This window comes from Mustela nigripes, chromosome 15 (assembly GCF_022355385.1).
Source record: "Mustela nigripes isolate SB6536 chromosome 15, MUSNIG.SB6536, whole genome shotgun sequence".
Classification (NCBI taxonomy): domain Eukaryota; kingdom Metazoa; phylum Chordata; class Mammalia; order Carnivora; family Mustelidae; genus Mustela; species Mustela nigripes.
In genome coordinates, this window is record NC_081571.1 from 73,507,572 (window position 1) to 73,523,428 (window position 15,857).

The 15,857-nt window shown below is 40.3% G+C and overlaps 1 protein-coding gene across 2 annotated transcripts in view; it reads left to right on the forward strand.

Moving 5' to 3' along the window:
* The window catches only part of UBAC2 (UBA domain containing 2), a 172,611-nt gene that overhangs the window by 107,236 nt on the left and 49,518 nt on the right, over positions 1–15,857 (forward strand). Inside the window, exon 6 of one of the 2 annotated variants that reach the window (XM_059378138.1) lies at positions 4,407–4,454. The exons of the other annotated variant lie outside the window; for it this stretch is intronic. Coding sequence (XP_059234121.1) covers positions 4,407–4,454 — 48 coding nt within the window. The remainder of the gene's footprint in view (positions 1–4,406; positions 4,455–15,857) is intronic. 2 annotated transcript variants of the gene reach the window in all.

Consider the following 15,857-nt stretch of genomic DNA (forward strand, 5'->3'; position numbering starts at 1 on the left):
ATCCCTGCCGGGTTCCAGGCCAAGTGACAGAAGATACGTGATTTTCATTTTCTACCTGTGATACTTGTCACTTTCCTTTCACTCTCAGAGCTTTTGATGTGAACTTTATTCTGCTGTTTCCTGTGGTACCATGTGTAGCTTGGCCTTTTGATCCACTGTGAATACTCATAACATTCCTTATCCCACACGTATCAAACCGGATACTAATGTCTCTGTCAAATGCCCTCCTCCCTCCCCTTTTAACCTTTGGTATTTCCTCCAACTTGTGTAGTGCACTGTCAGGTGTTATCAATGGCTCATCTGGGGTGGGTGTTTCCTCGCCACTTTTACAACTGTTTCTCCTGAAATGTTTATTCTTCATCTCTCAACCTGCATGCCGTTAACTCTCCCTTATCCTCGTGAGTGCTCACAGCACCTAATAGCCTCTTTCTGCAGTTCATTCTTCTTACTAGGATTTGCTGTGGCTTGGTTACTTTCTGAGAAGATGTTACAGCAGAAGGCAGAAGGCAGCGGTAGCAGAGTCCTCTGGATGAGGGGCAGGACACCCAAGTTCTAGTTCTAGCATGGCACCCACTAGCCTGGGCCTTAGGTCAAGTTGAGCCTCATGTTGATCCTCTAGTTCCCGCCAACTCTGAAGTTACAGAGCTTTAGAGAATGAAAAATGTTGTTTTATTTGTTATGACGTAGGAATTGAGTGGTACTGTGGAAAGTCTTTGGTGCCAAGTGCATTTTGGTCTGATTGCTCGCTCTGGTAGTGGTTTGCTTGATTCCTTTTCTGCGCTCCCATGTGCCCATCTGTAAAGGGCTAATAACCCTGTGTGTCTTACTAGGTCACCGGAAGGATTAGAGATAGTTAGGGTAATCCAAACAGATAGTAAGAACTAAGTCAGTCGGTTCCTGTAATTAACTAATTCATGTCTCTCTAGCTGCCACTGTTGGTTTTTCTGAGCTTGTGAATTTTATTTATTTATTTATTTATTGGTGAGATATAAACTGGTATCAGAAAGTGGGGGTGGAGATGCCTCTTTGGCGTCTTGATAACATCTGACGTCCTTAGCATGAGTGGTCTCCAGGGTTCTTTCTGCCGGTCTAGTACCTACTCGCACCCCCTCCCCACCTTGAAATGAAGTGAACCCCATATTCTCAAAGTCTCTATTCTTTCCCTACCTCAGTCCTCCCTGGACCTTCACACATGTTCCTATGCCTTTCCGTCTCCTGCATAACAACTTTTTGATGCCAGGGACATTGGATGAATGAAGGAGGGAATGAGGGAATGATTGAGTGATTTTAATTATTATCAGAAGAACAGAAATGTTTGGGAAGGTATCTAATGGCTTGAGAAACCAGGGGCTGTGGAGCATGAAATGAGTTGTAGCACCTGACCTCAAGGAACCTGGCAATGAGAAAAAGACATACACACTGTTAAAAACACGAGCAGACACAACTGGGGCCAAACATGCAATAAGATGAGTGACTTAAGAGTCCAATGGAAATAACTTCTTATGGATGAAATTAATGATGCGCTCTTCCTGCTTGTGTAGGAAACATGGAGGTCATGAGCGCTAGGCTGCCGAGGCCGACCGCGTGGGTACAGTCCCAGTGCCATCAGCCACCAGCGATCTGATCTGGAGCAAATCGCTTAACCTTTCAGTTTGCGTGATTAAAATAGAGTTCATAATAGAGCTTACTTTGTAAGGGGTTTAGGAGTATTCTGTAAAGTTCAATATATGAAAAGCGTTAAGATCACTGCTTGGCACATAGTAGGTGTCATGGAAATGTTAGCTGAAAACAAACAAAAATGAAACAAAACAGCAAAAAGAAAGTGTTAGCTATTTTATTATTCCTTGTACTTTTCGAATAAGGCTACAGAAAACTGTTTGTCCACATTATTCTCATCCTTGTTATTTTCAGAGTCGTGTATACTCAGCAAGCATCCATGTTAGGTAAAAGGGTTGATTTTTTAAAATTTAAATTAAATTAACAGAGAGTGTATTATTAGTTTTAAAGGTAGAGTTCACTGGCTCATCAGTTGTATATAACACCCCGTGCTCATTACATCATGTGCCCCCTTAATGCCCGTCACCCAGTTACCAGCCCCCTCCCCTCCAGCAACCCTCAGTTTGTTTCCTGTGGTTAATAGTCTTTTATAGTTTGTCTTCTCCAATTATGTCTTGGTTTTTTTTTTCCCTTCCTTTCCTTTATGTTCCTCTGTTTTGTTTCTTAAATTCCACATATGAATGAAATCATATAATTGTCTTTCCACGATTTGATTTATTTTGCTTAGTATAATATCCTCTAGTTGCCTTCACGTCATTGCAGATAGCAAGATTTCATTTTTTCTGCAAATGACATATCAGATAAAGAAAGGGCTAGTATCTAAAAATATAGAGAGAATTTATCAAACTCAACACCCAAGGAACAAATAATCCAATCAAGAAATGGACAGAAGACATGAACAGATATTTCTGCAAAGAAGACATCCACATGACCAACAAACACATGAATAAGTGCTCCACATCACTTAGCATCAGGGAAATACAGATCAAAACCACAATGAGATATCACCTCACACCAGTCAGAATGGCTAAAATTAACAAGTCAGGAAATGACAGATACTGGCGAAGATGCAGAGAAAGGGGAACCCTCCTACACTGTTGGTGGGAATGCAAGCTGGTGCAGCCACTCTGGAAAACTCTGGAGGTTCCTCAGAAAGCTGAAAATAGAGCTACCCTACGACCCAGCAATTACACTGCTGGAAAGATACAAATGTAGTGATCCGAAGGGGCACGTGCACCCGAATGTTTATAGCAGCAATGTCCGCAATAGCCAAACTATGGAAAGAGCCCAGATGTCCATCAACAGATAAATGGATAAGGAAGGTGAGGTATATACTATACAATGGACTATTACACAGCCATCATCAAAATGAAATCTTGTTATTTGCAACAACATGGATGGAACTAGAGGGTATTATGCTGAGTGAAATAAGTCGATAAGAGAAGGACAGTTATGGTCTTACTGATATGTAGAATTTGAGAAACAAGGCAGAGGATCACAGGGGAAGAAAGGAAAAAAATGAAACAAGTGGAAACCAGAGATGGAGACAAGCTGTAAGAGACTCTTAATTTCAGGAAACAAGCTGAGGATTGCTGGAGGGGAGGGAGATGGGAGGGACGGTGTGGCTGGGTGGTGGACCCTGGGAGGGCATGTGCTGCTGGGAGCACTGTGAATTGTGTAAGACTGGTGAATCACAGACCTGTTCCCCAGAAACAAATAATATATTATGTGTTAATAATAATAATAAAAGATTTCATTTTTGACGGCTGAGTAATATTCCATTGTGTATCTATACACCACCTTTTCTTTAAAAATGATTAAATTTTAGATCAAGGATTAAATTTGTATTTGCAGCCAGTGCTCCTTTCTACATGAGGTAGCACTAAGAACAAAATTTGTCAGCTTCTTTCTTCTCGTGCTTTGTCATCTCTTACCTTTGTATCTGCCTTCTTTTTATGGTTCTTTTTATACATATCCTTGATAAATGTGCAGAACTTCGAGGTTTTCATCTAGTGCAGTATCTGCAGTTAACTTCTGGGCCTGCTTCTTTCTCTAGGAGCAGAAGTCCTTATACTCCCGACTAAAGATCTAAATATGAGCAAACAGCAGTAGGCTCCAGATCTTTTTCTTTCAGGAACACTTTGAATGTCTTACGATTTTTTTTTTCTTTACCCCAAGCACAACTCTCGTGTGTAAATGATTTAGAAAACAAAGCAAGAGATTTTATGAAACCCAATTCTAATTACTTCTGCATTAATTAAATTTTGATACCATTATTTAGTTTGCTAAGTAACAGTTGGTGAACCTTTCTGAGTGAGCTAGAGTGAGAGCGTCAGCAGAGCACCACTGGGCATGGCCCTGCCTCCGTGCAGAAGTCTGCTCGGCTCACTTTAGGGTCGCAGGGATGAGAAATTAACGTGAGAGAATGATGTAAACTACAATTATTTGTCATGACTCAACACCAAGCATGGGACACTTGACTGCATATTTTGTACGTTGTTGATTGTAATAATTTCTTTGTATGTGCTGTTTTACTCTAAGTCAATTAATGTCCATTTGTAAAGAAAAATTTGCTTGAATTTCACTTATTTTTCTTTGCATGGGAGTGGACCAGATTCAGCCAGTCTATTTTTGGCTATGGGAAGGCTGAGAGCTTGGTTAAAAGAAGAAAAAAATAATGTATTATTTTCTTTTGGGTGAGAAAATTGATATTTATTAATTTTCTTGTTTATATTAAGAGATACATGATTCATATGTCAATGGTTATCACTGTAGTTCTATAAAACAAAAATATGCTGTGACTGGCGGTTGAATTTCATTTTTAGTTGCCTTTTTTTTTTCTTTTATAGCTTTTCACCTCTGGTTCCTACATCTGGATTGTAGCCATAAGTGGACTTGTAAGTGTTATTTCCCCTTCCCCTACTGCTCTCACTTTTCTGAAACAACTTTTTAGGGAAAAGGTCATGTTTGGATTTGGATCACATTCAGTTGTCTCCAAATTTCATTTAACTATGTCAGTTCTGTCTCGTGCTGCTCCCTTATTAATTCAAAGGGGCCAGTTTGTCTCCATTTTCAAGGTAATTTTGGTGAAAGTTGTAGCTGAGTTTCTTGTTAGCATTTTAAAAAATCACCTTAATAGTTGAACTGATAGTAGGAAAAAAACGACCAAAAAAATGAAGTTGGACTTACTAAAAATAACGGGAGATATTCTCCTTGTTTTGTAAAGAGACACTGTCATGCAAGGGGGAAAATAAGACAAAATGGAAAGTCAGATGGCCTGGAAATGGCAGGAGAATTGTCGGGTGTGTGGCCAGGGACGCAGGGGCTGAGCAGACGGGCTGGGCGGCAGCCTCACCCGTGCGCTAGAATGTCTTCCTCCCACCCATCCCCCACACCGCTCTTTTAAATTACACTATAGTATTTTATTAAGCATTTGTGTTAACCTCTAATGAGTGTATGAGATATTTAAAAAGAAATCTAAGACATGAAGTTGAGCTTTATTTTGCATTTATGACTTAAATTTGCACTCCCAAACTTATATAAAAATAAGTTTATAATTCGTGTGTATGGAATATTGTTTTAATTTCTTCCTTGGGAAAGACTAAGAAAACTGCAGAAGGGATTCATGGTGGTGTGTATAACGTTGCAGGGGAAGGATTTGGAAATAACCCTGCCCTCCCCTGCAGACATTGAGTGAGTAACCACAACTTACTCTTGTTTCCTGGTGAGAGGGACTGGGGCCCCATGTCGGTAGTTCGGGCCTGCTCACTTCTCTCCTTCCTTTACGTTCTCTGTATAATTTCTTTTCTGTGTTCATTCTTTCATGTACAACTTAGTCCATTCCCCAAGCTGCCAGCCCCCATTCTGATCAGATATCTGATTGGCCTTCAGGACCACAGAGGTGTCCTCCGTTACGTGCTCTTCAAACCATCCAAGCCACTTGGTGTTCCTAAGACTCAAAGTGACTTGGTGACAGTGGGGGGTCAGACCGAGGCTGTGGGGCACTGTCGCCAGGCTCTCCCCAGCCTAATCTTCTTCCACTTGGGCACCACCTTGATAAACGGCTACTTCCCCAGCCTGCAGATAATAAATAGATAGCCCATTGCTTTCATAGTGAGATCAGCGTGACAGTCTACTATTTCTTTTGTGATGCATTTTGTTTCCCTTAGCAATGAATGGTCTTGAGCCCCGTTTTGGGTATTTTCCTAAAGCATTCAAGTTTTGGGTATGTTCCTAAAGCATTCATTCCTAAAGCATTCAATTTCCTAAAGCATTTTCCTAAAGCATTTGAGAAGTGGGACATCTGGGTGACTCGGACGGTTGGGCGTCTGCCTTGGGCCCAGGTCATGATCTCACCGTCCTGGGACCAAGCCCCACTTTGGTCTCCCTGCTCAGCGGGGAGTCTCTTTCTCCCTCCCCTTCTGCTGCTCCCCCTGCTTGTGCTCTCTCACTCTCTGTCAAATAAATAAAAATTTTTTAAAAATTTGAGCAAACCTATCTTTAATAATTCATTATGTGACATCTGTTTTAAGTCGTTTCATTTTAGGAATGCCTGGGTGGCTCAGTGGGTTAAGCCGCCGCCTTCGGCTCAGGTCATGACCCCAGGGTCCTGGGATCGAGTCCTGCAACAGGTTTTCCTGCTCAGTGGGGAGTCTGCTTCTCCCTCTGCTTGCTCTGCCTTATGGTTATCCTGCTTGTGCTCGTTCTCTCTCTCTGACAAATAAATAAAATCTTAAAAAAAGAGATTTCATTTTATTTCTCTATTGTTTTCGGACTCCTGGTTGTAAATAAAGTAATTGCTATCACTTTAGAAAGTTTCATTTTGTGGCATTCAGTGCTGTAGAGTTGGAAGTTGCATTTTTTTCATCTCTCTGTAGTCTTTTTAAAATCTAAAATATGTGCGTCATGGTCCCAGTTATTGTCCAGTACACATGCTTAACAGGTAGGTGCTTGGGGTTTTTTTTCCTTTTTTTTTTTAATTAAACTTTTATTTTAATTACAATATAGTTAACATACAGTGTTATATTAGTTTCAGGTGTCTTGTGATGAGCACTGGGTGATATATATGGAATTGCTGAATTTTTTTTAAGAATTAGAAGTGTAACAATTTTTTTTTTTTTTTTTAGATGGGGTGGAGGTAGGGCAGAGGGAGGGAGAGAGATCTTAAGCAGGCTCCATGCCCAGCATGGAGCCCACAGAGGACCTAATCTCACAACCCTGAGATCATAACCTAAGAGGAAATCAAGAGTCAGATGCTCAACTGACTGAGCCACCCAAGGACCCCAATCACAAATTTTTTTTAAAAAAAGATTTTATTTATTTATTTGACAGAGAAAGACACAGGAAGAGAGAGAACACAAGCAAGGGGAGTGGGAGAGGGAGAAGCAGGCTTCCCGCTGAGCAGGGAGCCCGACTAGGGGCTCGATCCCAGGACTCTGGGATCATGACCTGAGCCTGAGGCAGACACTTAACGACTAAGCCACTCAGGCGCCTCCCCAATCACAAATTTTTAACCTAAAAATCTCTTGTTTGAGAAGAGTAAGTAGAACTGCACAGTATTTGGAATATAATTCCCAGAGTTTAGCATTTAAATAATCCCATTAATGAATTCCTCTGAGCCAATTGAAATTTCATTTTTACAGTGAGTAATTCAGCCAGTGTTGACCTATCATGGACACAAATCTGATAAATCTTCTTATCAATTTGGTTATTCATTATTATTCTACCATAATTAGATGATAGTATATTTGCTTACGATGATTAGTATCAGTGATACTCATGGCCAGTTTTCCTTTATGTTATACAATAATGGTGGTGCTTATTTTGAATTTAATGAATATTTTCTTTCTGACTTTTTCCAGAAAACCATGTTTTTTTAAATGAAATATTTAATATAGTACACTTTAGATAAGGATAATTATAAAGGAGGATATTAAAATTATTTGTGAATGTTCAGTTTACACATATGGAATCAGAGTCTGAGATTCACAAAGCCACAACTTGTCCCAGATGTCTGTTGCTCAACGTGACTTCTCCTCTCCCTATATATATCAAGTGACTTCCCTTTTTTTTTTCCAATGCTAAATAAAATACTAAAAAGAAATAAGAATTCTTATTATCAAAAAGAAGTGCACAGATGGTATGCAGAGTTCTTGGAGAATGTTAGGAAACGTGCTAAGGAAATTTCACCTTCCAGCATTGAAACCAGTAGTTCTCCTGACATACTGTGTGTGTTAAGGAAGTGATTTTATTTCAATCTGGCAATTACATTTTTTTTTAAGAGAAAGAGCTTTTTTTTAAAAAAAAAAAAAGACATTTGTGTAAAACATAAATCATGTGTATCTGCTGTCATAGAAACCACAAACTTGACTCATGCTTTTCTGAAAAGCTGCCAACTTTGGATTTATTTCATTTAGTTATTGGTGCATTTATTTTGGTTAAGCTAATTTTTAATCTCTCCTTGTGTCACCTGTTCCTTGTTCTTCCATGATTATAAATATTTCTGAATATATAACTTTAAAATACCTCACTGATTAGGGAATCGCAGTGGCTCAGTCTTGGTGAAGCATCTGCCTTCAGCTCTGGTCATGATCTCAGGGTCCTGAGATGGAGCCCTGCATCTGGTTCCCTGCTCAGCCAGGATCGTGCTTGTCCCTCTGCTCCCCGCGCTCCTACCCCCACTTACACTCTCTCACTCTCTCAAATAAACAAATTCTTTTAAAAATAATAACATACCTCACCAATTGAAAGGAGAGAGGTTGAGAAATTATAGTCAGGACAGCACTTACTAGATAGGAGCCCACTTCCTGTGTTTAGTGATGTCAGGGAAGAATGAGGACTAAACTTTTTTCCTGGATTGAGAGGTGCCTCAGCAGGGGCGATGCTGAGTTGGCTGCCTAGGACCGCTGTCCCTCTTCAGTTCCGTTTTGTGACCGCGAGAGATTCCAGTAAAGGTAAAGGGCGTTCAAGTTCACTTAAACATTCCTTTGAGATTATTCCCATGTATCACCGATAGGTGTTTTGTGTCATTCCTCCTTTGGCAATTCTGGTTTTTAATACCACCATTTAATATTTAAAATACCACTGGTTCCGGGAAAGATCACAAACTTGTAATTGGAAAGCTTGGCAACAGCAGCCGAAGGAAGTGTCTCAATGTAAGCGTGAACTTGGGAAACGTTCCTGTCTACCTGCTTTTGCTGTCCTCTCCCGATTGTTGACCATTCTTCTCAGTGTCTTTGGTAAGAGACCTGCGAAAATTGGGGGCACTCTTCACATAGTCACAAGTTCTCTCATCTTGTTACGCTTTAATACTTCTTTTCCGTAAAGAATATGTCGCTTGCTTACTGAACTTCATTTAAGTTCTTGTTGTGGTTCCGCAGAGAGCCCTCGGGCTAGGCATATCCTGCACTTCTTCATTTTCTGCCATTTTATGAATCACAGTAGTGAATCATTACCGCTGGGATGTACCCTAATTCTCGAAAGTTGAAGTCTCGAGCCTGAGTTGATTGTGGAATGATTAAAACAGAAAAAGCCTGCTTTTGCCAGTTTTCTCTTTACAATTCACATATTTATCATCAGTCGGCCTTCTTTCAAGCTGCTTGGGGGCAAGTTAACAGGCTTGCACTTGTCAAACTCCAGGATGCTTTCTCCCTTTGAACTCCCCTTCACAGCCTCCCCGTGTCCTGCATTCAGTCCCTGTTCTGTACAGTGTATCAGACTTTGATTATCTCATGATCAAGCAACCTTAATATGAAAAAAAAAATCTGTCCTACCTAATAACAAGATCAGAAACATAGATTGACACCAGATTATTTTGGACTCTGACTGTGGTTTGAGTTTATATTTTTTTCTGTAGGCAGTGGGGATCTTTAAAGCTTTTCAAACAAAAAACTTCCCGACGGTGGGAGATTATAGAAGTTTTATTAGGGTTTGTAAATCATTAAAAAAGAGGAAGGGAAGAGTGAGCAGTCTTGTAGGAGTCCCGATGCCTCATTTGTGGGCTGTAATTGCTTTTTCCTCTTCCATCCACAGTAGGTTTTTTGTTTTTTGTTTTTAATTTGTCAGAGAGAGTGAGCAGGCAGACAGAGTGGCAGGCAGAGGCAGAGGGAGAAGCAGGCTCCCTGCTGAACAAGGAGCCTGTTGTGGGGACTCGATCCCCGGACGCTGGGATCATGACCTGAGCCGAAGGCAGCCGCTTAACCAACTGAGCCACCCAGGCGTCCCATCCACAGTAGTTTTAAGGAAAAAAACTTACAGTAACCATCTTACGGTATCTGTAAAAGAAAAAGCATCAGACAGAACCTTATGCTGGTTGGCTTTCCAAGTCATGATGTAACATTAAGCTGAAAGCCTGTTTAACTGGCATAATCTCTGGAAATCCGGGCTTCTGTGAGCAGGTGCTAGAGCGCAGACTGCTCCGTGGTGCGTGAGAATGGTGGGTTGGGTCCTCGTCCTTCCTCTGTCTTCTTGTCTTTTTCTTCTCTCTATGCTTCCTCTTCCTTTCTCTTTTTTCCCTTATATTTCCTCTCTGGATTGACCAAAGAACGGTGCAGTAGAGTGGGTCAGACAACTCATCTGATGCCTGAAGTTTTCAACTGAACTTGAGGAACTAAGATTAGTTGATCGAAATGACAGATGTCATAGAAGGAGGTCCAGGCTGGTTGGAGCTGCGAGGTTGGCTGGGCTTGCGGAAGGCCACTTGCAGTGGTGAGAAGACAACAGGGACTCCCAGGAAACCTCGTGTGGAGGATGCTTTCACCTTCTTGGTGAAAGTCAACTTGGCATCGATCATTCTGACACCCAACGGAGTGCTGATTGGCCCATCACACATCACACACACACACACACACACACACACACACACACACACACTTTCTCTCTCGTATGGACCCATATGCTCCTTCTCTCTTAGCCCCCTTTCCTTCTCGCCCTCTCTCTGCCCCCATCTCGACCACAGGTAGCCAGTACCTACAGAAAGAAACCTGTTCTCTGCCGTGGCACGACAGCTGTAACTCAGTCCAGGGCTGACAGTACGAATGTTCTGTTCGACAGGTATCCACAGGGAAGAAGTGACCAGTAGACTGATTTTTACATGTTCCATGCAGAAAAAATGAAGTCATTATTGCCAGTGTCCTTTTTTAAAAATATTTTATTTATTTATTTGACAGGCAGAGATCACAAGTAGGCAGAGAGGCAGGCAGAGAGAGAGAGAGAGGGAGAAGCAGGCTCCCCGCTGAGCAGAGAGCCGGTGTGGGACTCCATCCCAGGACCCTGGGATCATGACCTGAGCTGAAGGCAGAGGCTTTAACCCACTGAGCCACCCAGGCGCCCTGCCAGTGTCTTGATAAAGCTGTCAGAAACGTGCCTTAAAGATGCAGATGTAAAATTTTTATTGCTGCCCTTCATCTTTTACCTATAAATAAAAACCTAGCCTTTTTGCCTTTTTCCCAAGATTTTATTTATTTATTTGTGAGAGTGTGAGAGAGAGAGAAACAAGCAGGGGGAAGGGCCGAGGCAGAGGGAGAAGCAGCTCCTACTGAACAGGGAGCCTGACACGGGGCTCGATCCCTGAATGCTGAAGGCAGACGCTTAATGGACTGAGCCACCCAGGTGCCTCCCCACCCAGCCTCTTTTCAGAGCCTTTCAAAATTTGGCCTCCTCATGTACTGATCTAACCCCTTTGTACCATATACTTCAGAGACATCAACTGAGTTTGACTCTTCTGAACATCTTGTCCTGTCTCAGGATTCTGTGCCATTGTCCCGTCACTAGTCTTTCTTCAACAAACACGTGGCACTTGCGGTAGATGCTGTTACCTGTTCAGATACTTTTGTTTGTTCAGAGTATTTGCTGCCTCTCTCTATTGGGGACCACCCTGTAAGGGCTTCTATGTGATCTGTTGTCATCAGGCTTTACTCTATGACTTACAGTAGCCACTAAAACATGAGCAGAAGCGATGAATGCTTCTCAGGCAGAAGTTCTAGGAGCTGCTGCCCCATCCCATCTTTGCTCTGTTACCTTTGCTGTGAGAAAAGCACATGCCAGATAGAAGCTGCTCCTTCAGCCCAGACCTCAGAATGAAGGAGACACAGGGAGCGTGGCTGCGGCCACCACGTAAGATGAGTGAGAAGTCAGCGTTTGCTGTAAGCTGCTGAAAGTTAGGATCATTTGTTACCGCAGAATAGCCTGGAGGAAGACAAGTAGCTCTTTTCTAAGCCCTTTATACATATGATCTTAAGTAGCACTTACAAAAGCCTGATGAAGTAGGGACTAATATCCCCATTTTACAGATGAAACTAAAGCACAGAGAATTAAGTAATTTGCTAAGAACAAGCTAATAAGTAGTGAAGACCATTCAAATGCAGATCTTCTAGCATAAACACATAGTGTTTATGTTCTTAAGAGGTGGATTTGAGTAACCACATGCAGTGTCTTTCAACTATATCCCTTCTTTCACCATTAGTTCTCTTGTTTTCCTAGTGAAATCTTACACTTACTTAAGTTCTAACTCTGAAGCTTTCTCTGAGTCAGTCCTGCCTTTCAATTGAGAACAAGTTCTTGTCCCAGCCCATGGGTCCGGTGCCTTCCACGGGACCTTTCAAGGTGCTCACCCATGTCTATTTCAACCACAAGACACACAAAAAGCGATTAGATCTTCCTTCAGCTACTGCACTTAGATGAGGCCCTGTTCATCATCAGTGTAGGCAGGATTCTGGAGGGAGATTGTGGACGTGAAGAAATTTTAGAAGTACCCAGGGGTGCCGAAAAACACGTCTCAACTTTCTGTAGCCTTTCTTATGAATTGTGTGGGCTAATATCCAAGAAGCCGTTAACCCATTGACAGCCTCTCCAGCCCTCCTGATGTGAAGAATCCAGCAGATGGCTACGCTTGCTCTTCTAGGAACAAGATATTTCACTGGTCCTCCATGAAGGGATTAAAAATGCAGCTCGGTCCCCACCTTTCAACCAAACAGTTCACTGCCTTGTGTTTCTGGCATTATCCATCTACCAAAAAATGAAATATAAAATGGCCTTGAAAAAGTTCAAAGGATAATTTAAAATCTATTAATCTGGTTCAGTAGTGCTGCTGGTCAAAGAAAGAAAGATAAGGACAAGGTTACCAAGAAAACACACATAGTTTCAAATTTTAGATGATCACTGAAAGATTATCATGACCGTTGCAGCACAGAGCATTTTCCCACGGGGTCTTCAATCAGTTTGGTTATCTCTGTAAACTGTTTTTTGGGGTTTTTTGGTGGTGTTTTTTTTTTTTTTTTAAATAGAAGCATCCAGTGTTCCTTCTTCTTTGGGACTGATGGTGTTGATATCTCTCTTCTATCTCGATGATAACCTTTTGGGAAAGGACTATGGTAAATCAATGCCTGTGATTTTGAAGTTATTAATTATAAACAATGGCACAGCTTATTATCAAAAAGCTTTCATGTTAGCCGGGAACATTTTCAAGATATTAGAAGTTTTTGTTGCTGAAGATTGTTATCCCACCACTTTTATAAAATAGGAAAGATTTCTGTATCTAGAGATGTCTAGACCTTTCTAGATCTTCATGTTCACTTTCTTAGGAAAATTTTGTTTTCCTTTTATTTAGTACAGTGTTATTTATAGACAATAAAATTCAACAATGAACATAGTGGCCATATGTTTCTATTTTTCTCTAGTGAATACCTAGGAGGAGAATTGCTGGGTGATATGTATGTTTAACATTATAAAGTAGTACAGTATGATTCTACCAAGTGGCTGTACCATTTTCCATTCCCACCACCAATACATGAGTTCCCCTTGGTCCACATCCTTCTTACACTTGGCCTTGTCAGTTGTTTTAACCTTAGTCATTCTAGTTGGCACGTAATGATACCTTGTGGCTTTAATTTGCATTTTTCTAATGCCTAGTGGTTCGAACATCTTTTCTTTTACCAGCTGGCCATTTGTATAGCTTCCTTTGTGAGGTATTTGTTCAGATATTTTACATTTTCATTGTCTTATAATTGAAGTAAAATAATTCTTTTTATATTCTGGACATAAGCACTTTGTTGGATGTATTTTTTAAAAATTTTAGCTCAGTCTGTGGCTTGCCTCCTTCTTTCCTTAACTGTGTCTTCCAGTGAACAAAAGTTTTTAATCTTGATTCAGTTTTCTTTTTTCTTTTTTTTTTTTTTTAATTTATTTGACAGACAGAGATCACAAGTAGGCAGAGAGGCAGACAGAGAGAGGAAGGAAAGCAGGCTTCCTGCTGAGCAGAGAGCCCTATGCAGGGCTCGATCCCAGGACCCTGGGATCATGACCTGAGCTGAAAGCAGAGGCTTTAACCCACTGAGCCACCCAGGCTCAGTTTTCAGTTTTCAGTATTTAAAATGGTTTCTGCTTTGATATCTTATTTAAGAAATCTTTGCTAATCCAGTGCCACAAAGATTTTATTCCGTATTTTCTTCTAGAATGTAATAGCTTATGCTATTACATTTAAGTCTTAGATCCCATCTGAATAATTCTTAGGAGGTAAGGGTTGAGATTTATTTTCGTTCATACAGGTAGATAACATCATTCTGTCATCATTTATTTGTTGAAGAGATTCATTGCTCCTTTCATTACCTTAGCACCTTTGTTGAAAATCAGCTGACTAGGTATGTCTGTTTTATGACTTTCTTTTATATCCCAGTGATTTGGACGCCTGGGTGGCTCAGTGGGTTAAAGCCTCTGCCTTCAGCTAAGGTCATGATCCCAGGGTCCTGGGATCCAGCCCTGTATTGGGCTCTCTGCTCAGCGGGGAGCCTGCTTCCTCCTCTCTCTCTCTCTGCCTGCCTCTCTGCCTAATTGTGATCTCTATCAAATAAATAAATAAAAATCTTAAAAAAAAAAAGATTATATCCCAGTGATTTATATGTCTGTCCTTACGCAAATATCACTATCTTGAGTACTTTTGCTTTAAGTTGAAATCAGGTAATGTGAGTTTTACAGTTTTTTTCCCCCCCAAAACAAGCTTAACTATTTTTGGCACATTGACTTTCCATATGCATTTTTAAATCAGCTTATAATTTCTTTTACAAAAAAAAAAAAAAAAAAAGCAGTTAAGATTTTATTTGGGATTGCATTAAAACTATAGACCAATTGGGAAGAATTGCCATTGTGATGACTTTAAAATATGCCCACAAATCCTTTAATAATTCAGGAAATGGGAGTTTAATTTCCCTTCCTGGAGTGTAGGCTATACGTAGCATTTTGCTATGGCAGAAATGATGGTGTGTGACTCCAAACTTCAGATGAGTGAAAGTAGGCTGACATCTTGACTATAGCCTGATGAAAGACCTTGAAGCACAGCCACCCAATGAAGCTGCCCTCAAAATTCTGACCTTTTTTATAAACTGTGTGTATAACTAGTGCTTATTGTTTTAAGCCACTGAGTTTTGAGTAGTTTGTTATTCAGTAATAGATAACTAACATAAGCATTTTAATAATACTGAGTCTTCCAATCCATGAACATGGTATATTTTCACATTTATTTAGCAAATCTTTAATTCCCCTTTATAGGTTTTAAGTTTTCAGTGTATAGGCCTTGCATTTCTTTTATTAAATATATTCCTCAATATTTGTGGGTTTTGATAGTATTTTAAATGGAGTTGTTTTTATAATTTTTATTCCAGTTGCTTGTTGCTGGTGTATAGAAACGCAGTTAATTTTATGTATATTGTTTCTGTGTCCTGAAGTCTTGCTATCTTTGTTTATAATTCTTGGTAGCTTCTTTTGTGGATTTCTTAGGGTTTTCTACATGCATGATCATGTTCTCAGGGAATATGTTTTGTTTATATGTTTTATTCTTTTATTCTGTGCCTATTTTTTTTTCCTTATGGCACTAGCTAAGACCTCTAAATACAGTGTTAAATACAACTGGATATCCTTGTCTTGTTCTCGCCTTAGAAAGCACTGAGTTTTTCACCTTTGAGTCTATAAATGCATTAATCATTCTACATTTTTATATTCATTTGTAGTTTATTATTTTTATATCAATGTAAGAAACTAGTTTCAACATAAGCCTGTTTTCTCTTTAATTTTGGTTTCTTGAATCAGTTTATGAAAATGAGTATCATTTTAAAGGAGGATGGTCTCCTTGTTAAAAGGAACACTAAAAAGTATTTAGATTTACAGACCTGATTGAGGTTTTTTCCATGTGCTAAAAACTCTAGCTGTCTCCTCATGTATCTTTTCCTTAGTAGCAGAACTTTCATCTTATTTGGGGCAGGAGTACCTCCAGCTGGAAGATCACACTTCCTTTGCATCCGGGTATAGCCATC